The sequence below is a fragment of the Schistocerca cancellata genome, chromosome 3, assembly GCF_023864275.1.
Source record: "Schistocerca cancellata isolate TAMUIC-IGC-003103 chromosome 3, iqSchCanc2.1, whole genome shotgun sequence".
In the NCBI taxonomy this organism is placed as follows: Eukaryota; Metazoa; Arthropoda; class Insecta; order Orthoptera; family Acrididae; genus Schistocerca; species Schistocerca cancellata.
Window position 1 is genome coordinate 13,668,633 of NC_064628.1, and position 26,580 is coordinate 13,695,212.

The following is a 26,580-nucleotide window of genomic DNA, read 5'->3' on the forward strand; positions in this document are numbered from 1 at the left end:
AGTCATTGTTAATGCTGATTTATGCCACTTCCTCTTTTATGACACTAGGTATTTGTATAAATTGTAAATTGAACATATTGGTAAGTGCTATGACCAAATATGCAAACTACTATACTTGTAAATTAAGTTGACAATTGGCCACCTGCGACAAGAATAGCTTATGTTGTTTGCACGTATTACACTATGAGATCACCTCTTGGTCAAGAATTGCACACACATATGGAGTACTTTTGGAAAGGAGCTCAGGAAACCAAGCTAAAACCAAAATTTTTTGCCGATATATGAAAGATATTTTTGTGATTTCACCAGATAGTGAAAAAAATAGGATGGAATTCATGAAACACCTCTACAGCATTTACAGTAACATAAGGTTTGTGAAAGAAAGTGGATGCCTTCCAGTCCCACACATTCTAATAAAGAAAAAGTTTGTTGCTTTATTCAGCCATTCTGTATCCAGGAAGAAAATGCTCAAGAAGTACAAAGACTCTACTGTCTGCCACGGAGCAGTACTGTGGTCTTCACCTGGGTGTACAGAGTTCAAGCCACCTGCGACAAGAATAGCTTACGTTCCATGTTACAGAAACTGCAAGAAATCTTCAACAATACATATATTCCAAACAGTAATTTTTGTAGTTGTTAAAGCTTTAGCAACAATGCCTAGTCAGAATTGCAAGTAAAATGTGTTCTCCAGATGAACAGCAAGAATGAGAATATGAAGAGAACAAGAAAACATCACATTTTTAGCCTTGCTACGATATATAAGGCCACACTTTGCCTTTTATAATGAATGCTACACGAGGTGATCCATTGGTAAAGAAATAAATAAATAATAATAATAATTTGGGAGGTTGGTGGTTCAGATCCCTGCTCAAGTATACATCCGCATCTATACTCTGCAAACCACCATGAGGTGCATGGCAGAGGGTACAGCCCATTGCACTGTTTACTAGGGTTTCTTCCTGTTCCATTCATGTATCGAGTGGGAGAAGAATGATCGTTTGAGTGCTTCTGTGTATGCAGTAAATATTCTAATCGTATATTCATGATCCCTATGTTAGCAATATGTAGGGGATTGTAGTATATTTCTAGAATCATCATTTAAAGCCGGTTGTTGAAACTGTAATAGACTTTCTCGGTATAGTTTATGTCTATCTTCAAGAGTCTTCCAGTTCAGTTTCTTCAGCATTTCTTTGTCACTCTCCCAGGAATCAAGCAAACCTGTGACTATTAATGCTGCCCTTCTGTGTATACATTCAGTGTCCCCTGTTAGTCCTACTTGGTATCGGTCGCAAACACTTGAGCCATAGTCTGGAACCGGTCACACATGTCATTTGTGAGCAGTCTGCTTTGTAGATTGGTTGCAATTCCCCAGTATTCTATCAATAAATCAGAGACTACCACCTGCTTTACCCGTGACAGAGCCTCTGTGATCATTCTGTTTCATATCCCTACGAAGTGCTGTACCCAGGTATTTTTATGATTTGGCTGATTCCATCATTGATATTATAGGATACTGTGTATTTTTTTGTTTTGTGAGGTGTACAATTTTACATTTCTGAACATGTAAAGCAAGTTTCCAATCTTTGCACCACTTTGAAACCTTGTCGGGATTTGACTGAATATTTATGCAGCTTCTTTCAGATAGTACTTTGTTATAGATAACTGCATCGTCTGCAAAAAGGCTGAGGGTACTATTAATATTGTCTGCATGGACATTAATGAATAACAAGGGTCCCAACACACTTCCCTGGTACATATGTGAAGTTACTCCTACATCTGATGATGACTCTACATCTGAGATAACATGCTGCGTCCTCTGTACCAAAAAGTGCTCAGTCCAGTCACAAATTTCACTTGATACCACACATGGTCGTCCTTTTGACAATAAGTGTAGGTTTGGTACTGAGTCAAATGCTCTTGTCGGAAATCGAGAAATCTGACTAACTTCATCCAAAGCTTTCAGTATCTCATGTGAGAAAAGTGCAAGTTGGGTTTCACATGATCGAGGTTTACAGAATTCATGCTGGTTGGCATTGAGGAGGTCAATTGGTTCAATATATCTCATTATGATTGGCTTCTAACATTCTACAAGAAATTGTTGTCAGGGACATTGGATGATAGTTTTGTGGGTCACTTCTAGTACCCTTCTTCTACACGGGTATGACCTGAGGTTTTTTCCATGAGCTGGACAAGGTTTTTTGTTTGAGTGATCTGCAATAGATTATACTTAGAAGAGGGGCTAACTCAGCTGTAAATTCAATATAGGATCTGATAGGAATTCCATCAGGACCTGGAGCTTTGTTCAGTTTTAACCATTTCAACTGTTTCTTAACTCTGCTGACACTTATTTCAGCCATCTTATTCAGTGGTATAAGGATTAAACTATGTTGTCCTTTGTAAAGGAACATTTGAAAATGGAGTTAAGCATTTCAGCTTTCGCTTTGTTACCCTCAGTTTCAGTTTCCATCTCCTTCACTGGGGACTGTGTGGAGTAGCAGGTTATTAATTATAATAATGATTATATTATATAGTCATATCATAAGTAATGATGTATTAAATGGTGGTGATGATGATGATGATGATGATGATGATCATAAGTAATAGAAGAAAATATTTGAAATATTGGAATATTGTTGAATTGCTGTAAATATTGGAATATTGTTTGCCGCCTTTTACAAGAGCCTGGAAACCATTTCTGCTGTTAGCTAGAAAATGATGGAGAACATAGTTCCCAATCTGCAAGTCCACATGCTTGTCCAGCGCACTGAAAGAAATGTTTCTATTCTCTATTTGCTCAGTGGAACCAGAACTATAATTATAAATCAAGATTTTGAGTTCTAATTGATAGATATACATATTTGGTAAAGTTTCACATGCTCAACATTGTAATACTGACAATAAATCTCTCTGTCCTACACAGCACTATGACCAGTTCAGAGGTGACCTCCACAGTAAGTTCCTATTGTCTTTCGCCCTTACTTCTGATAATGAAAATAACTGATCGCCACAAAAGTGGAAAATAATTGTCATCACTTGCCACGCAGCTTTGTTAACATTATGGGCAGCACACGAACAGTTACTTCTGCGAAATCTAAGTGATCCAGGATGGTGTACAGTCCTCACGAGTTCACTTTCTATTATTACTGGAAATATGCGTTTAGTAACAGGATGTCTCTGACGTCATCCGAGGCAGTGCGCACTCCAGCATTTGACTGACACGGATCATACAGTGGCTAGGTGCGATGTGAAGCGTAGTCTTACCTCTCAGGTTGTATTTGTATATGTGGCACTTCAAACGGCCAAGGGAACACCTGCTGTCATCTGCCCTATGTCCATGGTAGCGGCCTCTAAACAGCCACTTTCTCAGATACAGAATATTTTATAACACTGTCGTGTATTAATTTAGAATCTTCTTAATTTTTGTATGCATAGAGTTAAGTTGGTTGAAAAAGTTTTAGCTCACCTACGTTTAAACTTCGCCGACTAGAATTTTCAGAATGGAACTGACAGTAGAACCTAACCTCTGAACTACAACTTTTAGAGACCTTGTATTTGTTATTCCTTGCATCCAGGCCTTGAAACTTGTTATAGCTCTCTTATTTAATAGGTTTCATCACTCGCTGTAACCAAAACTTTCTAGCATTAATATAACAAATACTTAATCTATTACAAATAAGGATGTTTTAGTTCCAAATTTAATTTTCTGCAAATTACTCGAAAACTATTAGAGATAACTCAATGGGGTTACATAGTTAATATTTTTATATTGAACTGAAGATTCATAAAAATTTTCACATTTCTAAGTCTAATATTTAGCACCTTCAATTTTTCTTAAAAATGCGGATTCTGACCAAAATATTTCTTTAATCATGTTGAGACTTGTACCAATTAATTTTGACATACATCTGCACATTACGACAAATTTTTTGGTTTCTAGATTTATTATTTAGTGCCATTTATTTTTTTCTTAAAACGATGTATTTAGGGAAAAATATTGACCTGATCATTTTGAGATTTGACAGTTTACAAATTAATATACTTGAGGGGAGATGCTCGGGTTAGTTACACCAAACAACCCCCATTCAGCAGTAGTTCCTTTACTCACCTAAACACAGGCAAGGCTCACAAAGAACTAAACATCGCAGAACAGCCCAAAGACAATCTCAGAGTCCAAAGACGATGCTCAGTCCATATCGATGCTGGTGTCAACCTCATCGGTGCCACATAGCCCCCACTGTCACCCCCCCACCCCACCCACCCCCGGAAACCCCCCCTCGCCCCACCCGCAGTACAGAGTACTCTTGAGAGGCTGGGAGGGGGAGGGGTGACTAAGGCGTCGGCAGGGGTGGTCCGCGGGAGCCGGACCACGGTCAGCTCGACAACGTCGTCGGGGAGCTGTGTGGGTAGATGTGAAGGAAGGATTGGCCACCGGACCTGGAAGTCGTTGAAGCGAGCTGGGCATCGTACTGGTCGTGTGGCGACAGGTAGGCCGGCAGTTTGCGGGTGGAACGGAGCGACGACGACGATGTCTCCAGTGGGCATGACGAACACACAAAGCATGTCCTGGTCGACGTTGGGCGGGAGGGGAACACATTTCACCATGTGGCAGGGAATGGTGGAGGTTGTGTCATGAGCACTGGATGCAGAGAAACACACGGCGAACGTGTATAATCGCGCAGCATTATTGTTAAGTCGTGGATTATGTCCGGGGGGACAGGCACAAACACCTCAAGCGAGGGCATGTTCAAGAGGTGGGCGTGAGGAACCTCGACAGGGCGAGGCAGGCAACGGTGAAGAGGTCGAAGGGACCGGCGAAGGGCCCGGCGGAGAGGGTGTGATTGTAGGTGAGCTTGACGTGGGCAGCATGTGGTCACTCGACGGAGTGCGTGAGACCAGAAAACAGGCCGAGGTCGGAGAAGAGTTCGATGATTGGAGCTCGAAGTCACCCGATCGAGTGTGTAAGTCTGACGTGGTGGGAGTGGTCGGAGAGTTGTGAGCCACGACAGTGAGTGGCGTGGTCGTGGCCTGAAGGTGGGGTAGAAGAAGGCTCGACATAAGCAGGCTTGAGAGAGACTGTGACAGCTGAATCTTTCATCTGGATGTCACGGGTGTTGGCTGAGCACCAGAGAACTCGGTACGGGCCGGTATATGGAGGTTGGAGGGGAGCACGGACAGTGTCATCTCAGAGCATGACATACTCGCAATTGTATAGAGCTTTCGGGAGGTGAGCCTTAGGGCGGGAATGGCTGGTGGGTGGAGGGATATGGAGGATGCTGAAGTGGCGTCTGACGCAGTCCACGAAGGAAGGTAAGCAAGTTCGCCAGGGAAAATGATGTTCTGGCGATATACGAACTCGGCTATTGTGCCTTTGAGGTCTTCCTTATAGATCCCACGAATGCCGAGTAGCACAAGGGGAAGGGCCTCCGTCCATAAAGATTCGTGGCATCGAAGAGCCGCCTTGAAAGTGGGGTGCCACCGCTCGACTAGCCCGCTACTTTGCGGGTGATATGCTGTGGTATGGATGCGCCGGATGCCGCAAATGTTACAAATCGCGTTGAACAGGTCCGAGTCAAATTGTCTGTCCTGGTCAATCATGATGATAGCTGGACATCTGAAACGCGATACCCATGACTCGACAAAAGCTCAAAGAACAGTTTCTGCCGTAATATTGGGGAGGGGGACAGCCTCGACCCAGCGAGTTGTTCGGTCGATAGACGAGAGAACATAACAGAAGCTGTTAGAGGGGGAGAGAGGGCCGACAGTGTCAATATAAATATGCTGGAAACGCCCAGGAGGGATCGAAAAGGCGCCAAGGGGGGTTGAAGTGTGCTTGTGTACTTTGCAGCGTTGGCACGCGACGCAGGAGTGTGCCCATTGCTGGCAGTCCTTGTTGACATTTCTCCACACAAAGTGCTCCGCTACAAGGCAGGCGGACGCGTGTACACCGGGGTGGACTAAATTATGCAATGCGTTGAAGACAGCTCGACGGAGTGTGGTTGGGATGAAGGGGCGTAATGTGCCCGTACTGTCATCTCACCAGAAATGCCAGGCAAGGTGGTGCGGATGAAGTGTAGTGAAGAGGTAGAGTCTGAAATCGGGTTTTGTTGGAGGTTAGGCAGTTCAGAGATGTCTAACAGCGAATGGGCGGTGTCGACTCGTGAAAGGAAATCAGCAACTATGTTGTCAGCACCCGTAATGTGTCTGACATCGGTGGTGAACTGAGATATGAAGTCCACGTACCTGAAGCGGCGAGGAGGCAGGTCAGCTGGCGAGTTTGTAATGGCCACAGCCAGGGGTTTGTGGTCCGTTAAAACATAGAAAGGGCGTCCCTCAATGTCAGTCTTAAAATGTTTGATCGCTTCGTAGACGGTGAGCAACTCCCTGTCAAACACGGAATATTCCCATTGTGCATTGGTGAGCTTGCACGAGAAGAACTGCAGAGGCGAAGTTTGGCCATCGATTGTCTGGCTAAGGACTGCGCCGATGGCAGTACCGCTCGCGTCTGTGATGATGAAAAGCTGCGCATTGGGATGAGGATGCACGATGGTGCAGGCCTTGGCAAGAAGATTTTTGAGGGCAGTGAAAGAGTCAGTCATAGCAGGGGTCCACGGAACGGGCCGAGATCCAGAAGTGTTGGTGCCTGCCAAGGCGTCCATCAGTGGAGCCTGAATCTCCACAGCCCGAGGTAGATGTCGGCGGTAATAATTAACCGTCCCCAGAAAGCGCCGGAGCTCTTTGAATGACGAAGGTCTGGGTAGGTTTAGTATTGTTTGTACTTTCTCAGGGCGCGGTGAAATGCAGTCGGCAGAGACCCGAAAACCAAGTGACAGCGGGTTGATGTAGCTGCAATTTGTCCTGGTTGGTCTCGATGCCTGCTGCCATGAGTGTGTTCATAGCAGTTTGCACATGTTGAATGTTGTCCTCGACGGATGAGCTGAACACAACCATGTCATCAAGATATGCAAAGCAGAATTTTAGGTCGAATAGCACTTCGTTGATGAAGCATTGCCAGGTCTGGGTTGCGTTTTTCAGACCGAAGGGCATGAATCGAAACTGAAATAACCCGATTGGGGTGGTGACTGCTGTCTTCTCGATGGTCTTCAGGTGCCATGGGGATCTGGTGGTAGGCCCGTTTGCAATCAATGACAGAGAACGTGGTCGCACCTGCGAGGGAACTGGTAAAGTCGGCAATGTTGGGTATGGGGTAGGTGTCCATTATTGTTCGTGCGTTTAGTCGACGGTAGTCTCTGCGCATGCACCAGCACCCGTCTGTCTTGGGTGTCATATGTATGGGCGTAGACCATCTACTGGCAGAGGGTTCAATGACGCCGGAGCTTAGCAGTTTAGAAATCTGATTTTTAAGGTCGGAGAGGCGCTCAGAACAAATACAATGTGGTTTACTGGAGATCGGGGGACCTGGCGTGAGGCGAAGCTTGTGAACCGTGCGATTGGTGATGACAGAAATGTTGCCAGTGGCGCGGGAGGCGGTTTGTTTACAATGTGTGGTGTGCGGGGCTGGCGAGGCGTAGTCGTGATGTTCAGAGCCACTCGGCAGATCCGACGGGAGCCGAGGCGGCGAAGTGTCCCAGGAATCGACGCGACAAGATGGCCGCCGGCCCGAAGCAGTGGTACCGTGGTCAGGTGAGCTCGGTAGAGCTCGTCAAGCGTTAGTGAGTCCATTGTCAGAGGGTGCGGCCTGTGGCAGCACGGTCGTGGGTGAAACGCTTGGCGCGAGTGCACTGTTTGTGTTGTCAGTGGCAGTCGCACGGCGGCGCGCAGGAGTCGAAGTTGCATAGTTTGAGGTGCTGTCCGCGAGGGGCGAGGTAGGAGCCGTCAGTTCGGGAACACGTGACGCTCGTTGTGCATGCGCACTTGTGTCCGGCCGAGTGTCAAGTGCTGCCATGTTAGGAGGGTGTGGCCCTGCGGAGCTGTCAGTACATGTTATGGCAGTCTTGATAGCACAGTTGCGAGGGGTAACGGGAGGTAAACACGCAGAGGCTCGATTGCTGGGACTGCAAGCAGATTCGGCGCACTTATTGACCTTGCTTTGTCCTTGCTGTAGTGTCTGTAATTCCTTTGCTGCACCGGAGAGCTGGAGCTGTGTTTCGTGGAGCCGGAGGGAGAGCTCGAAGTTTTCCTTGCATAGGCGAGCGACATGTTCAAGCTCAACAAGGCACTTGTGCGCTTGTAATGTCGTCACGAGATACAAGCATGTACGGATGAGATGAACCTGAACCGATGTGTCACAGGGGGGTTTGCTCGATGGAGCACAGGGGAACTGAGTCTTGGACAGATGGTGAAACACGGTGTTTTGCACTAGGCCCGGTGAAAGTTTGTGGTGTCGCAAGAAGTCAATGCCTAGTATAGGTTCATCAATTTCGCACACTAAAAAAGTCCACTCGAGTTTACAGTTTGCAAAGAGTGAGACGACATGGGAAGTTGAACCCGAGCATTGTAGTTTAGTTGAATTCATGGCTTGCAGTGAAGTGTGATGAGGGCGGATGTTCGACGACACTGAGGACGTAGGTGGCAGCGAAACATCAGCGCCTGTGTCCACTAGGAAAAGGTGTCCCGACAAAATGTCTTTAATGTAAAGTTGTCCGCAATTATCTGGTCGTTTCCGGACAGAATGGAGCACTGGGGAGTGCCTGTCATATTGTGCGCAGGGTGGTCTGCAGTTCCGTGCCGCCTCACCAAACCGTGTGTGGAAGTAAAAGTATGGGTCGTGCGGTTGCATTTCCTGCGGAAAGTTCATTGCCAGTGGTGGTGGCCGCAGCAGGTTCGGTTGCAGGAGGGGGCGTGGCCGTGGGTGGAGCCGGTGACATCCCAGTTGCGTGTTTACTGCTTCCCAGAGCGAGCGGAACGGTCGGCACAGTATAGCCCCGGCCGCGTCCAGCCGCAGGGCAATGAGCTTGAACCTGAGACTTGTCAGGTAGGCAGTGGCTGGCGAAATAGAGCAGTGATGCACCGTGTAGCTTGTCAGCAATTGTCATTCTTTGCTCGACAAGTTCAGGAGACCTTTGAGCCAGAGCAAAGCGGATGTGAGGAGTTTATCTAACCAGATGGTGAGGAGAGCTGTGTCAGAGAATAGATCGGCACTTACCAGGGCACGTAGCCGTCTCCAGTGCTGGGAAGATTTGTCATTGCCATATTGCTGTCTCAGTTGAGCGTGCAACCCGACGTAGAACTGTCTTTTTGGCTAGAGTGTACCGGGTAGATGAGTCCAGGGTGTCAACCAGGTCAGCAATCAAGTCCTCCTGGTCGTGCAGGTGGGTGATGAGGCACAGAAACCTGGTTGACTCATCAAGTTTGTAATGGTCGAACACTTCATCCACAATTTTGAACCGGGTTGTAGCTCTGTCAGGATTAAATGGCGGCTGCGTCTGTAAGTGTTGTAGAATGTTCGGAAGAACAGGTTGAGTTGAGTTTGTTGGGGCACTGCCTGAATCGAGCTGTTGTTGCCGTAGTATTCCAGCAGAGTGTGCCTCCAGGGGATGTGGCAACGGCGGCTGTTCGGGTGGCAGCGTGAAGGTGACACGTTGTGGTTGAGCGCTATCAGTCACGATGCGTTAGGCTGATGCAGGTGAGACTCCATAATGTGTCGATTGCAGTTGCGGAAGCTCAACACGCTGCGGGTGTGTTCGGATTGACGCGTCGCGGAAGACCGACGCGAATCAGGCACCGGGATGTGCCAAGAACGGTAGCGGAAGCTCGACTGGAGCTGGCATGGGGGCAACAAGTGAGTAAAAGTTCAAAGTTGGAGAACGCATGTTGGTCCGCAGAAAGCTCGACGTATGATCAGAGCCGGGGCCGCCTGTGTTGCAGGGAGGCTGCGGAGGTGCGGGCTGTCCAGAAGCACAGTGTGGGGAACGATGTCGAACGTGAGATGGAATGTGTGAATGTTCACTGTTCATAGTCACTCCACTCAAAACGGTGTGTGGATAAGGTAAATGTCGTGGCACAAAACACTGAGGCGTAGCAGTGGGCGGAGGTGGAGGTCAGGCACAGATAACAAGTTACTGTTCCTGTTGCAGGCCGAGGTATCGGAGTAGGAAGGCATGTGCTGATGCTGAACCGAGGCAGGTGCAGACTTGGTCGGATGCTGAGGTGGTTGACCTGTGGACGAAGCAGTTCCGGCCATGTGGCAGGTATCCGCATGGTACTGCACGGATTGCGGCGTGGCAAATCGTTGTCCTGGCGGTAGTAGGTTGTCCGACGAAGCATTTGCAGAAATCGGCATTGGTCCCGCACTGCACGGAGATCCATAAGAGGTATCTGCACAGCCGATGAGGGAGGGCACATGTGGCGGGAACAAAGGCATTTGATAGCCGGAGTCATGCACACTCCTAACCTCAGTTATTGTTGCAGGCTCGAAAACGTCCGTCCAAATCAGTGGAATCGTCGAGTGAGAGGCATCGTGTTGCAGTCCTGGCAGGTGTACATCGCCCGCAACACGATGCATGTCGATCACAAAATCCGGCATTAGGCACTGGGCTGAAGTCTTTGTTCGAATGCTGTGTCGATTTAATACACGTGAAAATAACCGACACGGAGGTCGCGGATACAGTAAAACGGTGAAAACAAAAGACTTTACAACTCGGGGTCACCAGTGAGGGGAGATGCTCGGGTTAGTTACACCAAACAACCCCCATTTAGCAGTAGTTCCTTTATTCACCTAAACACAGGCAAGGCTCACAAACAACTAAACATGGCGGAACAGCCCGAAGACAATCTCAGAGTCCAAAGATGATGCTCAGAGTCCATACCGATGCTGGTGTCGACCTCATCGGCGCCACATACTTAAGCACATGCTAACAGAGTTTGGAAAAGCAACCTTAACTTTTAATTCCATTCTTAAATTATGATGCAATACAATGTGTGCTGCACACAGATGCATTGTGGTGACATGGTGCTACTAACAGTGAACTGGGGTAAGTCCCGGCACACTTGCTTGCCTCTGTATTTCTCCATGATACATTCTGCATGGTAGTCATTGAAGGCATCATGAATTTCTCTCATGAGAGCCAAATATGTTTCATTCAGCATCTCGCTCTACAGCCATACACTTTTTTTTTACACCTGTTGTGCAGTAATCTCTGTTTCTTCAGTAGTTTCTTTACAGTGACTGTATACCATGGAGATTCTCTCCCATTAGGAACTGTTCTACTGGGTACATATATATCCAGTGCATGGTCAGCTATGGTTTTAAACACAAGCCATAGTTCCTCTACATGCTTCTGCCCTGTACTAAAAGTTTCAAGTTCCTCACTGAGATATGTCACTACTGATTTTTTATCTAGTTTACTGAACATATATATCTCTTTGCGTGTTTTAGTTGTCCTTTGTACTTTGGTAATCATTGTTGCCACAACCACATCATGGTCACTGATACTAGTTTCAATGTGGACATCCTCAAAGAGCTCAGGTGGCCACTGTCAGATATCTGTGCCGACGGTGACTGTGTGTGTGTGTGTGTGTGTGAGGGGGGGGGGGGGCGACCTTGGTCTGGTTTTGACGGAGTCTTTGTCCAGTAGCTTTGCTTACTTCTAATTGTCCTTTATATGTACCTGTCTGTCGCTCAACGCCTCTTGTATGTGGTGAGTAGCAATCTATCGTATTTCATTATTGTTATTCCATTCTGAATTTTCCATTCTGGAGTACAGTACCTAAAATTATTTGTAGCAATTGTCATAAGAAAAAAGACTTGGTGCAAGTTATTTTCAGCTCCTACAATGTAGCAAATAGTGATCATCCACAAAGGTTTAACACTCAAAAGATGTTATCCGAAAAAAAACACTGTATTAAGTGCATTTTTTTCCTTTGTTTTTGCAGTAGAAGACATGGTAAGAATTGGGAAGGAAGTACTGGAGGAAAGAGGTGGTGATCTCTCAGACTTAAGGTTTGTATAAGTATTAGTTTAGTCTGTTATGGGCATAATGAATAGTACTATAAAAATGTAAGCATACTTATTGGGAAAAAAGAGGGGGGGGGGGGGGTTAACAGATCACTAGCTAAAATATTGAATTTTGTTTTGAAATAACCCTTTGGACATGGGAAGCTCAAATTCATAAGTTGAAAGGCAGAAAAGATCTAGTATTAAAAACTGCCCATATTACAACTCCTTATCATTCATTGCAGCTTGGACTGCTTAAATGAAATATTTTTATTGGTGATAATTTTTATGTTCCAACATAAAATATTTGTAAAGTTATTGAAAAAATATAATAACCTTTTATAGTGCAGTACCTTAATTGTTGTTAACGGTATTCCATAAATTTATTGATGACTGACAATTGTGTGTGTATGTTTGGTTGACAGACTTGGATTTCATTGGCCTCCATTCTATTCAATTGGACACTTGCATTTGCATGTGATTTCTCCTGCAAGTGATATGTCATTTGTCTCGTGGTTAATGTTTCGAAACAACTCGTGGCGGTTTGTCTCGGTAAGTTAAATTAAGTGTTCTCTGATTTCCATTAACTAATCTGGATAACATATGAGAAAGTAAGACTTCTGTTTCATTTGCAGCCGGAATATGTTAAATCACATCTTTGATGAAGAGAAAACATAGGGGAAGCAGCTTTTCAGTAAATAGAATAAACTCTCTGAAGGACAATTTGCAAAGTAATGAGACTGAGTTTTTGATTGTAAGCATATGTATATATATTATGTACAGCATATTATACATTTCTAAATATTTGTATCTACCCTTTACCTCACTATTCCATTTTATGGCTACATGATATTATGAAGTTTGTCAGTGATGCTAAACAGTTTATGTATTTGTTGTTCTTTTTTTACAGTTTATATTTTGGCTTCATAAACAGGTCTTCATACCATTTTTCCACTTTTTTGTTGTTAAGATGCTATATTTGTAACATAGCATAAACAAAACTCCAGAGACATATAGGCAGCCTACCTGCATTAAACTTCCATATTGTATGTATAAGCGTGGTTTATTATCAATAGCATCATAATAAATAAACATACCGTGAACAAATTCTGAAATATACTGTGAACAAATTCTGAGATTTCATGTTGTGTGGGTGACATACACAATGATGGCAATTAAAGGTTTTTCATGACTGCATAAATATTTGTAATAAATGGAAAAGGTGCACATTTTGCTTGCTAGTGTGATATTCCTTCATAGCTCATAGCATAACTTTGCGCATCTTTTCAGGTACATGATCATCAATATTTTTTTATTTTATTTTAGCAAGCACACTGAACATCTGAGCCATTGAGAACTGTGTACATGCCATGCATAGAAGAAAAAGCACACACACTCTGTCTCTCTCTTTCTCTGTGACACGACAGACTATATTTGAGCATGGATAACATGTTTTGGTTCCAAGCAGCACTCAACTCATCCACGCTCTGGGTCACAGGGGCCTGTGGCCCAGGCAGCTGCCAATAATTGCCAGCAGCCATGTCAACCTGTCAGATTCAAAATAACAGACATGATGGCAGTTTCGCCACTGACACACACAAAGAATAATTTTATATTGTTTGTGTTTATACAGCTACAGCACAAACTGTAATAAATACAGTGAAGGACAATGTATCAAATAAAGAGGAGAGCAACATGATTTTGCCAGTACACATATAAGATTTGTAAATAATATATGTGAGAAGATACAGAACCGAGATAATTTATGTAACTGAAATTTTGCAAATCTTATGTAACTTTTATAATATTTGTGGTACAAAAGAGATCAAGCTCTCTAATTGCAGAGTTCAATGATGCGCATTGATTGAGTTACATTTTGTAACAAAATTTAGCTGTAAGAAACATACAAATCAGCAAGGCGGCCTGCATTGGCAGACATTGTTACACACCACATCCAACATTTAGTTCGTAAGATTTATACTTTTCATTATATTTTTGATTAATTGTTTATAAATTTGCATAGTTTTGCCCATAACTTATATAAACTTTCATAGTTATCATTATTCTGATCACTTCAGTGGAAAGAGGAGGAAATATCCAATAGTAAGGTGGTGCCATATCCATATTTATTACAAGAATTGGTGGCACAGAGATTACGCACTTATTTTTAGCACCACAACAAAACTTTATATTTGTTTAAATACCGGGCAAAGCACTGCACATAAAATTAAGTGTAAGGTATTGGTTTTGATGATAATTTCAGCATGCAGTTAATGGCGCAGTTGGGTTTTGGATATCATTTATCTATAAAAAGTTGTGAATCAGGCTGGTGAAAATACAAAGTCCTTTAGTGACATACATGCTGGTCCACCCGCGTGTGAAGTTGATTTGGACTATGAGTTTGTGCACTGAGTCTGGACTTTTACTCAGGGACTTTGAATGTTTTCTGCCACTGATCGACACTTAGGTTAATACATTGTGTCAGTTAGACTTATTTATATATGAGTTACTGTGGAGTTTAGCCTCTGTTAAATTTTAGCTGTGAACGCTGCCTGTGTTTTCTAACTATTTTTGTTTATTAATTTTATATAGTGTGTTCACTAACCACTATATTGGGGGCTCAAGCTATTTTCAAATCACTTAATCACACAGTTGTTTTCACCAACCTGTGAATTAATGTGTGAATATTAATGATGATAAACTTTTATTAGTTAAATTATAAACTGTAGTAGTTGGGGTACGTTATTTAACATTGAGTGCATGTGCGTTCAGCCTGGTAATTATTTGTCTGTCTGATTAATACATCACAGGCAAATTTATTAGTTTATTTTATTTTAAAAGTTCACAGTAATTAGTTGTCTTTCTATGGTGCTATGGGAGCTGGGGATACCACCAAAGCTAATAATTCTCATGAAAATGACCCTAAGCAAAACCAGCTGCAAAGTAAAAGTTAATGGCAAATATTCCAATAATTCTCCAGTCTTTCAAAAACTTAAGCAAGGGAATTGTGTGTCACCGACATTATTTAACTTGGTCCTGTAGGCTTTCGTGTGAAAACGGCCAAGCAAAACAGATGGTTTATTTAACTTGGTCCTGTAGGCTTTCATGTGAAAACGGCCAAGCAAAACAGATGGTACTGTTTTCAACAGGACAACTGAGGAGATGGCATTTGCAGATGACATAGCCATGCTTGGAAGAAACAAAATATTTGATGGAAAAGTATGAATTTTTAGAATGTGAAGTAGCTGCACATGGGTTTGCTGTAACTAAAGAAAAAAGCATATGCTCAGTACCTGAAACAAAACAAGGTGGAGAGGTATTAAGCAGTTTGGAGGATTCGACAGAGTGAATCAATATTGGGAGGAATGGTTACGGTAGGTAATATGATACCAACAGAGATAAAGGTAAGAATAGCTGCATGTATCGGGTATTAATTCAGTTTCTTTAACATGTTGTATTCCTTCCACATTTCAAGACACATGAAGATGACAGTTCACTAACAATTATAAAATCAGTTGTTACTTATGGGGTCGAAATGTGGCCAATGACAACAGGTCATAAAAGCCTTGAATACAAGAGACCACAAAGTACTGTACAAGATATATGGTGAGGTGTATGAAAATGGTGCTTGGAGAATTAGGACCAATTCAGAACTGTATGAACTCTATAAAAATCCCCAAGTCACCGTAGATGTAAAGGCACAAAGGTTACAGTGGTTAGGGAATTTGCAGAGAATGGAAGAACAGCGAGTGCTGAAGAAAGAACTGATGGCAAAACCAGATGGTAGCTGCTCAGCAGGGAGACCAGGATTGTGATGGCTAGTTTGTGATATAGAGACAGCTCTGAGAAAGTTAGTGTGTATGGAACTGGAGAAGACTGGTGAATTCAAGAGAGGATTGGAAGAGACAGGTCGTCAACAAGGCCTGGGCCCTTCATGGGCTGTAGCATCGAAAAAGAAGAAGAAGAAGATTCATGTATTAATAGCCTTCTCAGCAATATGGCAAAATTTGCAGACTACCATTATATTGATAGAATATTCTTTGTTACAACAACTAGGAGTAAAATTGTATTCTGTTGTTCAGTTTTATAACATAGTTTATTGGCAGCATTAGAAAGCCTGGTGATGTAGTTTGCTGTCCCACTACCCACTCAGAAAGTAGCCTTTCTTTAGTTTTGAAAGGGTGAAATTTGCAATTAAGCCATTGGTGTTGAATTATAATTTTCCATATTTATGTTTGACAGTGAAATTGTAGTCATTTTGTTTTAAAGGCCAGCATATTAGGCAACTTTTTTTGTGTAATAAATAGTATAATGAACCATGGACCTTGTCACTGGTGGGGAGGCCTGCATGCCTCAGCGATACTGATAGCCATACCGTACGTGCCACAACAACAGAGGGGTATCCGTTGAGAGGCCAGGCAAATGTGTGGTTCCTGAAGAGGGGCAGCAGCCTTTTCAGTAGCCGCAGGGGCAACAGTGCGGACAATTGAGTGAACTAGCCTTGTAACGTCAACCAAAATGGCTTTGCTGTGCTGGTAATGCGAACAGCTGAAAGCAAGGGAAAACTGCAGCCGTAATTTTTCTCGAGGGCATGCAGCTCGATCTCCGGGTGGGGACTGCTCTGGAGGACATCATTATCAGGAGAAACAAAACTGGCATTCTATGGATCGGAGCATGGAATGTCAGATCCCTTAAATGGTGCAGGTAGGTTAGAAAATTTAAAAAGGAAAATGGAAAGGTTAAAGTTATAGTGTGCGTTAGTGACGTTCAGTGGCTGGGGGAGCAGGACATCTGGTCAGGTGAATACAGGATTATCAATAAAAATGGGTAGAGCATGTAACTAACAAGGAGGTACTGAACAGAACTGGGAAGAGGAGGAATTTGTGGCAGTACTTGACTAGAAGAAGGGATCAGTTGGTAGGACTCATTCTGAGGCATCAAAGAATAATTAGTTTAGTACTGGACGGAAGTGAGGAGAGTAAAAATCATAGAGGTAGAGTAAGAGATCAATACAGTTAGCGGATTCAGAAGGATGTAGGTTCCAGTAGTTATTCAGAGATGAAGATACATTCACAGGATTGAGTAGCATGGAGAGTTGCCTCAAACCAGTCTTTGGACTGAAGACCACAACAACAACATAATAAAGACATAACTGCCATGTCAATTCAGAATGATACTTAACAACAGTGAAATTTGATACTATATAAGTAATTTGTGGTGCCAGAAACTCCCTTTTGGTTGTACTGTAAATAAGCTCTGCTTGTTTTAACTTCCATGAAATGTAGCCTATTGGCCTATGGGGTCACCCTAGGCTCAGTTAATACACACGACCATCATAATTGCTAGCACTGCTAGATAAACTGAATGATTTCACAAACTCTTGTTAAACTAATACTGGCAACTACATTAGAACCTCCTTTTAACTTTGACACCCCTTTTTCACAATTGGGTTCCACATTAAACTTATGCCCTTTTTTAACTGTTAATTAGGGGTGTAGAAATCTTCACATGATGTGGGTTGAATCACAGATCATAGTACAAAAGCCCTCGATGCAACTGTAATTATTTTGCACAACTAGGGGCAGGGAATTCACGAGCATCGCCTGTTGAGGGTGGACTGACCATACTTCTTTGCCTGTGATTATACATCACAAATAATTTACAAGTTGATTGCATAACCCACACTTTTCCAGTTTTAAACTTGAGTTAGTACTTTGTAGTTGATCTGTCATTTTCCATTTGTTCTACATGTTTGGACGTAGAGTGAGAGAAAATTTTGGCACCATCCAGGTCATACTGTGTCTACCCTCCAACATGGCTATCAATCTGGTTTGCAAAGAGCACTCTCATTTGAGCCTCAGTATCTGCTAATAACTTGACCTGTCCAACCATACCTGTAGATAAGCTTTTACCACATTTACTAACCCCAAAATTCACAAGGTTTTTGCCTCATTGGCTCTCAAGTGCCCAGTGACTAGCCTGGTCAAGAAGGTAACATCCAGTCTCTGCTCTAAATAAACAGTATGGTTGTGATGACTTGGTTATGTCATGCCATAAACTGACGGGCATCTTGTTGCAGCACCACTAAATAAACAGCATCTGGTAAAGTTCATGGAATAGAACACTGAGTTTCCATGCCTATGCTGGGATCTATTCTGTTAATGAGCCTATCTTCTGCTTGTGCTTCTGCCCCGTCAAGGAGAGCCACATTTTGAGTACTTTTGTTGCCCAGGACATAGGTTGGCACAAGTACTTCATAATTTTCTGAAGTTTTTTCCTTTGAGAGAGGACAACTTGCCGCATTCAAAACTGATGCTCCTATGGTTGGTACATTCTAAATCCCTGGTCAATATTTCAAGCCTCTGCAGCTAACAAAAATTCTGCCAAGTCAAACTATGCAGTGGCATCCACTATGAGCTTTAGTCATGCGATGTTCAGCTGAAATTCATAACTCCATACAAATATCTTGCTATTTCATGAATGTTCTAAAGGAAAACAACATTCTCGGTCACTGTTTAGATGGGAATGAAATTACTAAGTGAAATGTAGAGCCATATTTATAAATACTGCTACCTGAATTTATGGTTGGAACATTTATAGCTAAATCTGCAGGATACTGAAGTACACATTAGGTATGGTCAGATTTTCCCAGGACACCTGCAACCACTCCCACAGCTTTTTGTATCCTACTTGAAATGGTTCTAGCTCCTTTGATGATGACCTTGATACTCCCTCACAATTCAGTATTCATCAATTGGAGCTTTTGTGCCTCAGTTTGGAAAGACTAATAGGCCCCCTTCACTGTTGTTAAAGACACTTTTTAGCTGCTAACATGTGATGCACCACTTTTAACTCTATGGTACTTGTTACTCAAAATACAGCAGCAAACAAACATTGACATGCAACATAAAAACTGCAGCTAAACACTAGTACAGACAGAACATTCCCGTTTGGCTGGTGTGTTCTTGTGTGTGTTTGCAATCATTGAAACCTACACTTTCAAAGACCTTTTTATCTCCACCGTCAAGTGAGTGTACCCCCCTTTAAACACACTTCCGACCATATGTCTATGTAACCTTTTTAGCCCATTATCCTCTCAGCAATAGTTTCCTGCATTTTGTTCCTATTTAGAAAAAACATTGTGTAAGTGAAAAATACAAAGTCATACCATTGTTCAGAATGCTTTTTAAATTGTAGGTCCTCTTTTAATAGCGTGGATACTTTGGTTCACATGCCAGAGGTAAGGACATACCACTTGCAAAAGAACTGTGCTCAATAAGATGCTGTGGTGTTCAAACTAACCTTCAGGTTCAGAGAAGCTTCAGCTCCTCTTTTCCGTAATACTATACATGTTAGTGAAAAAAAAATTAATATGCTTATGGGTATATCTGCAACTCTTGATGTCCTTCTTTGTTAAATTTGGGGAAAAATTAAGAAATATTAACAATGGTAATATGCATTGAATAAAAGGAAGTTTTATTTCAGCTTATTTTTGAAGTACAAATTTGTATTTTAACTGAGTGGTGCATGAGGTCGTTGGAATGTTCCCTCATTAAACATCTTCTCCCATTCATGTCCAAATGGGTACTCATAAGATTCTGCTGATTTAGCTTTCATCTTTGTACTGTACCCTGGAGCCTGTTAAAAGATACAGCACATAATTAAAATTAAAATATAAATTAACTGATACAGTATCTATAATTAAGCAGTGTACAAACAACTCATTTCTTATAAAGTGCAGCTGTAGTCCTTTTCAGTAGCTTCCAAGGATGTCTGACCATTGCTTTATGTGGTACACTTCAGAGTTTTGACCAGTTCTCATAAGTTAATCTGCTTGCCACAGCAGTAATTAGGTTTTATACTTCCCTGACTCTTCTGTTTTACAATAGCACCACTAACAGTGTACCTGAGCATTTTTAGTTCCTGAGGAATGCCTCTGATAGACGGGCAAAAGTCCCTACAACCATGCATCATTCAACTTGATCAGGTTTCTCTAGTGACTCATTTGAGACAAATATCAATAGTTGTATTTGTACTTATACACCATCAGATGTATATTGTGACTCAGTGCAGAATGCATTCAGCAGGATGTCCAGAAACTCCTTACATAGTGTATGGGAGGCAGGTGCTGTACAGCAATGGCAAATGAACACAGTTTGAGGGAATTTATTGTAAAGACAACTGCGTAGCTCAAATATCATGGTGAGGTGTGTCCTTGATCTTACTGCTACATAAGAATGTTATTTACACTACTGGCCATTGAAATTGCTACACTAAGAAGAAATGCAGATGATAAACAGGTATTAATTGGACAAATATATTATACGAGAACTGACATGTGGTTACATTTTCACGCAATTTTGGTGCATAGATCCTGAGAAATCAGTACCCAGAACAACCACATCTGGCCGTAGTAACGGCCTTGATACACCTGGGCATTGAGTCAAACAGAGCTTGGTTGACGTGTACAGGTACAGCTGCCCATGCAGCTTCTCACAATACCACAGTTCATCAAGAGTAGTGACTGGCGTATTGTGACAAGCCAGTTGATCGGCCACCATTGACCAGATATTTTCAGTTGGTGAGGGATCTGGAGAATGTGCAGGCCAGGGCAGCAGTCGAACATTTTCTGTATCCAGGAAGGCCCGTACAAGACCTGCAACATGCGGTCGTGCATTATCCTGCTGAAATGTAGGGTTTTGCAGGTATCAACTGAAGGGTAGAGCCCCGGGTCGTAACACATCTGAAATGTAATGTCCACTGTTCAAAGTGCCGTCAATGCGAACAAGAGGTGACCGAGACGTGTAACCAATGGCACCCCATACCATCACGCCGGGTGATACGCCAGTATGGCGATGACGAATACAATGTGCGTTCACCACGATGTCGCCAAACATGGATGCGACCATCACGATGCTGTAAACAGAACCTGGATTCGTCCAAAAAAATGACGTTTTGCCATTCGAGCACCCAGGTTTGTCGTTGAGTACATCATCGCAGGCACTCCTGTCTGTGATGCAGCATCAAGGGTAACCGCAGCCATGGTCTCCGAGCTGATAGTCCATGCTGTTGCAAATGTCGTCGAACTGTTCTTGCAGATGGTTGTTGTCTTGCAAACATCCCCATCTGTTGACTCAGGGATCGAGACGTGGCTGCATGATCCATTACAGCCATGCGGATAAGATGCCTGTCATCTCGACTGCTAGTGATACGAGGCCGTTGGGATCCAGCAAGGCGTTCCGTATTACCCTCCTGAACCCACCGATTCCATATTCTGCTAACAGTCATTGGGTCTTGACTATCGCGAGCAGCAATGTCGCACTACGATAAACCACAATCGCAATAGGCTACAATCTGACCTTTATCAAAGTCGGAAACGTGATGGTACGCATTTCTCCTCCTTACACGAGGTATCAGAACAATGTTTCACCAGGCAACACTGGTCAACTGCTGTTTGTGTATGAGAAATTGGCTGGAAACTTTCCTCATGTCAGCACGTTGTAGGTGTTGCCACCGGCGCCAACCTTGCTTGACTGCTCTGAAAATCTAATCATTTGCATATCACAGCATTTTCTTCCTGTCAGTTAAATATCGCGTCTGTAGCACGTCATCTTCGTGGTGTAGCAATTTTAATGGCCAGTAGTGTATATGTCATTGAAATTAAATAATTTCACAATCAAGACTGTTTTTGTTTTCAAACTATGTTATTTATTTAGCCGGGTGCTCAATGAATTTCTGAAATGGTTGGAAATTTTTGTGTTACCCTGGATTAACAAAGCAAAATAGGAAACATCATGATAAAATTTCAAAGACTGACAAGCCTGACAGGAATTGTACTTAAACAACTTGCTGATTCTGTCATGAAACTGGGGCTACAACCAATTAATGTGTAGGAGTTTTCATTTACAGGCCAATAACTGCTTAAAACAAATTGTACATCATTGGAGAAAATCAGCAGAAACCTTTCAGGTAAAAGGTTACTATAAAATATGTAAATACCAATAAAAATAATAATATACATATACTCTTAAGGTCCAAACAATATGTCAGTCTTTGTGGAGTTAAAGAAAGCCTACAGTTCAATAGCCTGCACTGTCCTGTTAAACAACCTCAAAGAATTTGGAGTTTACGTTAAACTGCTGGCATTAATTAGTCACCCTGATAGATACAAACTCCAAGATAAAGTTCCTATGACCTCTCTCAGATTGCTTTGAGATCAAAATAGGTGTCAGGAAAGGTGATGCTTCTTAACTGTGTTCTTGAAAAAAATCATCAAGACATGATCAAAATTGATGGAAACCACCTATAACCTGATGAGAATGGGAACTAAATCCAAGGTAATCTTGCTAGATGTCTAGCTTTTGCTGCTGTAGAAATGGCTAGGATTCAAACTGAAATATTAAGAAAATGCCAAACAAACTGACTTTCAGATATCATTTGAAAGAACGGAAGTAATGACTAACATAAAAGCTGCGTCCCCACACCTCTGGACGAGTTATGGAGATGTCAGCAGAGTAGAAAAACTGAAGTACCTGGATGAGATCATTATGAGAAAAAAGAAAATTGACATGGAAGCAGTTAAGGCATAAATATGCAAACTTGAAATAGATTTCCAAAAGTCTTGCATGATCTACAAGAAAAAATGCCTTTCATAAAACCTAAATACATCATTATGAAATGGTTCTGAAGTCATTAGCTATGTATGTAGCCAAAACCCTATCCGTAAATACAAATAAAAGCCATCCTTGAAGAACCAGAAAAAAAAAAAAAAAAAAAAAAAACGCAGAATTATTAGGGCAATTGTTGGATCCAATTACATAAATGTCATCCACAAGTCTGTGGCAGAGGCAAGAAAGTATACACAATCTACAAAAGAAGTGCACAATTTTACAATTATCTAGAGTGGATGGGCAGGAACAGGTTGACCAAGATCATCTTCCTCTTTCTTTCTGCAAACCTCAAAAACAGAATGCCCTGGTTTAATAATCCCAAAGACGATCTCCAACTTGTAGCAATCAAACCTGAAGATACCTTTGACAAGAATCTCTTCGTCAAGAAAACTGTGATGAATGGGCTACACTAAGATACAGAACCAAAAAGAAGATGCCGTGTCCCCTTGGACGGAGGAGTGTAAGCAAGCTCGTTGACACAGAATTAAGGGCATTTGGGCTGAATTAAAAGTTCACTGCCAAATGCAACAAGATTTAATTTGGTCTTAGACGGTCCCAGCAAAATATCAATATAAAGACAAACTGGAGGGCTGTCTCAAAGCTTGCTAAAAGCCATGGACTGATAATATTGCCAACTGCCTCTGTCATTTTCTGTGTTATTTATGGTGTATTTTGCTTCTGCAATTGTTTTACAAATAATTAATATCTTCATTTACGTCATTTCTCATCTGATAACAGTTTTATATCCTGAAGTAAGAGCAATGCTACACAGGAAAGCCATGTATGTTTGTGATTCTATTAAGCTACTTCTATTGCAATTTAGGTTTTCATCTGTATTTCATTGTGATGGATTTTTTTCTGTGTCAGTGAATACTTACAGTAGGTGCAATGTAGTGAGCATGTTTAACATTGGTTGGGTTTTCAAAATGCTCGTGCTGCTGATCGACATACTCAATTACTCGGTTCTCCTTCGTTCTCGAAAGACAGATGTAATCAAATATCTGGAGATGTTGCACCATCTCACAGAGTCCAACACCACCAGCATGAGGACAAACTGGAACTGTAATAAAGAAAAAAATAATTAATCCTTCCTTCATTTCCATGAATATAATGGAAAACACCAGCTTTTGAACACGTAGAGCTGCCATACAAAGTTTTTGTTACTTTCTTCAGAGTCACATGTACATGGGGGAGGGGGGGGTCGTCTGCCTGCCTGCCTGCCCACCCGCTTAATGTTATGAATGTTATGATTTGGAGGTCAATGGTAGGTCAGTGGTGACTTATCGTTTCATCCAAATCCTCCTTCAGAACAGACATTAAATAAACTAAAGTGAACATACTTTTTATGTTTTAATCTTTCTGTCCAAAAGGGGAATGTGAGTTTGAATGCTTAATAGTCATCACCACTTTTTGCGTGTGTATCCATCACTTGAATCTTCAACGTAGAAGGGAGTGCAGGTCTATCATGTGAATCATTATTTTTGTCTGATCCACAATTATTGTAACAATTATTTTGAATACTGCAAAATACATGGCATTATTTTATTTAACAATTTAAAATAGCCCTCAATGTGATCCCTCAGGTTTTCTCTGTGCAAATGATTAATAGTGTGCTTCCAGGTGTTCTGCTGAGCTGTTGGTTCCATTTTATGCACAATATTTTGATGACTGCCCTAGCCATCTTCTTCACGTATGATGAGTTTTGCTGTTTTGTGTGTTCGCTGCCTGGACTCCAACCATTTCTGGGACAGCATAATTAAGAAGTCTATCAAAATGAAGGTGTCAGAAAACCTGAAGAACATGGAAGGCGCTTGGAGGCTAGCACTCAGTTTATTAAAATATTGTCAGTCATAATGTCCACCACCCCCCATGAACCATGGACCTTGCCGTTGGTGGGGAGGCTTGCGTGCCTCAGCGATACAGATGGCCGTGCCGTAGGTGCAACCACAACGGAGGGGTATCTGTTGAGAGGCCAGACAAACGTGTGGTTCCTGAAGAGGGGCAGCAACCTTTTCAGTAGTTGCAGGGGCAACAGTCTGGATGATTGACTGATCTGGCCTTGTAACGTTAACCAAAACGGCCTTGCTGTGCTGGTACTGCGAATGGCTGAAAGCAAGGGGAAACTACAGCCATAATTTTTCCCGAGGACATGCAGCTCTACTGTATGATTAAATGATGATGGCGTCCTCTTGGGTAAAATATTCCGGAGGTAAAATAGTCCCCCATTCAGATCTCCGGGTGGGGACTACTCAGGAGGACGTCGTTATCAGGAGAAAGAAAACTGGCGATCTACGGATCGGAGCGTGGAATGTCAGATCCCTTAATCGGGCAGGTAGGTTAGAAAATTTAAAAAGGGAAATGGATAGGTTAAAGTTAGATATAGTGGGAATTAGTGAAGTTCGGTGGCAGGAGGAACAAGACTATTGGTCAGGTGATTACAGGGTTATAAATACAAAATCAAATAGGGGTAATGCAGGAGTAGGTTTAATAATGAATAAAAAAATAGGAGTGCGGGTTAGCTACTACAAACAGCATAGTGAACGCATTATTGTGGCCAAGATAGACACAAAGCCCATGCCTACTACATTAGTACAAGTTTATATGCCAACTACCTCTGCAGATGATGAAGAAATAGATGAAATGTATGATGAGATAAAAGAAATTATTCAGGTAGTGAAGGGAGACGAAAATTTAATAGTCATGGGTGACTGGAATTCGTCAGTAGGAAAAGGGAGAGAAGGAAACATAGTAGGTGAATATGGATTGGGGGGAAGGAATGAAAGAGGAAGCCGCCTTGTAGAATTTTGCACAGAGCATAACTTAATCATAGCCAACACTTGGTTCAAGAATCATAAAAGAAGGTTGTATACCTGGAAGAATCCTGGAGATACTAACAGGTATCAGATAGATTATATAATGGTAAGACAGAGATTTAGGAACCAGGTTTTAAATTGTAAGACATTTCCTGGGGCAGATGTGGATTCTGACCACAATCTATTGGTTATGAACTGCAGATTGAAACTGAAGAAACTGCAAAAAGGTGGGAATTTAAGGAGATGGGACCTTGATAAACTGAAAGAACCAGAGGTTGTACAGAGCTTCAGGGAGAGCACAAGGGAACAACTGACAGGAATGGGGGAAAGAAATACAGTAGAAGAAGAATGAGTAGCTCTGAGGGATGAAGTAGTGAAGGCAGCAGAGGATCAAGTAGGTAAAAAGACGAGGGCTAATAGAAATCCTTGGGTAGCAGAAGAAATATTGAATTTATTTGATGAAAGGAGAAAATCTAAAAATGCAGTAAATGAAGCAGGCAAAAAGGAATACAAACGTCTCAAAAATGATATCAACAGGAAGTGCAAAATGGCTAAGCAGGGATGGCTAGAGGACAAATGTAAGGATGTAGAGGCTTGTCTCACTAGGGGTAAGATAGATACTGCCTACAGGAAAATTAAAGAGACCTTTGGAGAAAAGAGAACCACTTGTATGAATATCAAGAGCTCAGATGGCAACCCAGTTCTAAGCAAAGAAGGGAAGGCAGAAAGGTGGAAGGAGTATATAGAGGGTTTATACAAGGGCGATGTACTTGAGGACAATATTATGGAAATCGAAGAGGATGTAAATGAAGACGAAATGGGAGATAAGATACTGCGTGAAGAGTTTGACAGAGCACTGAAAGACCTGAGTCGAAACAAGGCCCCGGGAGTAGACAACATTCCATTAGAACTACTGATGGCCTCGGGAGAGCCAGTCATGACAAAACTCTACCATCTGGTGAGCACGATGTATGAGACAGGCGAAATACCCTCAGACTTCAAGAAGAATATAATAATTCCAATCCCAAAGAAAGCAGGTGTTGACAGATGTGAAAATTACCGAACTATCAGTTTAATAAGTCACAGCTGCAAAATACTAACGCGAATTCTTTATAGACGAATGGAAAAACTGATAGAAGCCGACCTCGGGGAAGATCAGTTTGGATTCCGTGGAAATGTTGGAACACGTGAGGCAATACTGACC

At 42.4% G+C, this 26,580-nt stretch overlaps 2 protein-coding genes across 8 annotated transcripts in view; one reads left to right on the forward strand and one right to left on the reverse strand.

Annotated features, from left to right (window-relative positions):
• Positions 1-26,580, forward strand: part of LOC126176794 (adenosine 5'-monophosphoramidase HINT3-like) — a 66,075-nt gene that overhangs the window by 4,286 nt on the left and 35,209 nt on the right. Inside the window, exons 2-5 of one of the 4 annotated variants that reach the window (XR_007535658.1) lie at positions 11,833-11,899; positions 12,319-12,445; positions 12,529-12,647; positions 12,804-13,008. The exons of 1 other annotated variant lie outside the window; for it this stretch is intronic. The gene's annotated coding sequence lies outside the window, so the exon portion shown is untranslated. Of the gene's footprint in view, positions 1-11,832; positions 11,900-12,318; positions 12,446-12,528; positions 13,075-26,580 lie in introns of those variants that run through there. 2 more of the 4 variants (XR_007535657.1, XR_007535659.1) reach the window with 2 other exon arrangements.
• Positions 19,349-26,580, reverse strand: part of LOC126176793 (mitochondrial enolase superfamily member 1-like) — a 115,729-nt gene continuing 108,497 nt past the window's right edge. For 3 of the 4 annotated variants that reach the window (XM_049923970.1, XM_049923969.1, XM_049923968.1), the window contains exons 10-11: positions 23,442-23,623; positions 19,349-19,531 (exon numbers count right to left, since the gene is read on the reverse strand). In XM_049923970.1, the coding sequence (XP_049779927.1) occupies positions 19,406-19,531; positions 23,442-23,623 (308 nt within the window). In that variant the 3' untranslated portion in view covers positions 19,349-19,405. The remainder of the gene's footprint in view (positions 19,532-23,441; positions 23,624-26,580) is intronic. The other variant, XM_049923967.1, reaches the window with a different exon arrangement.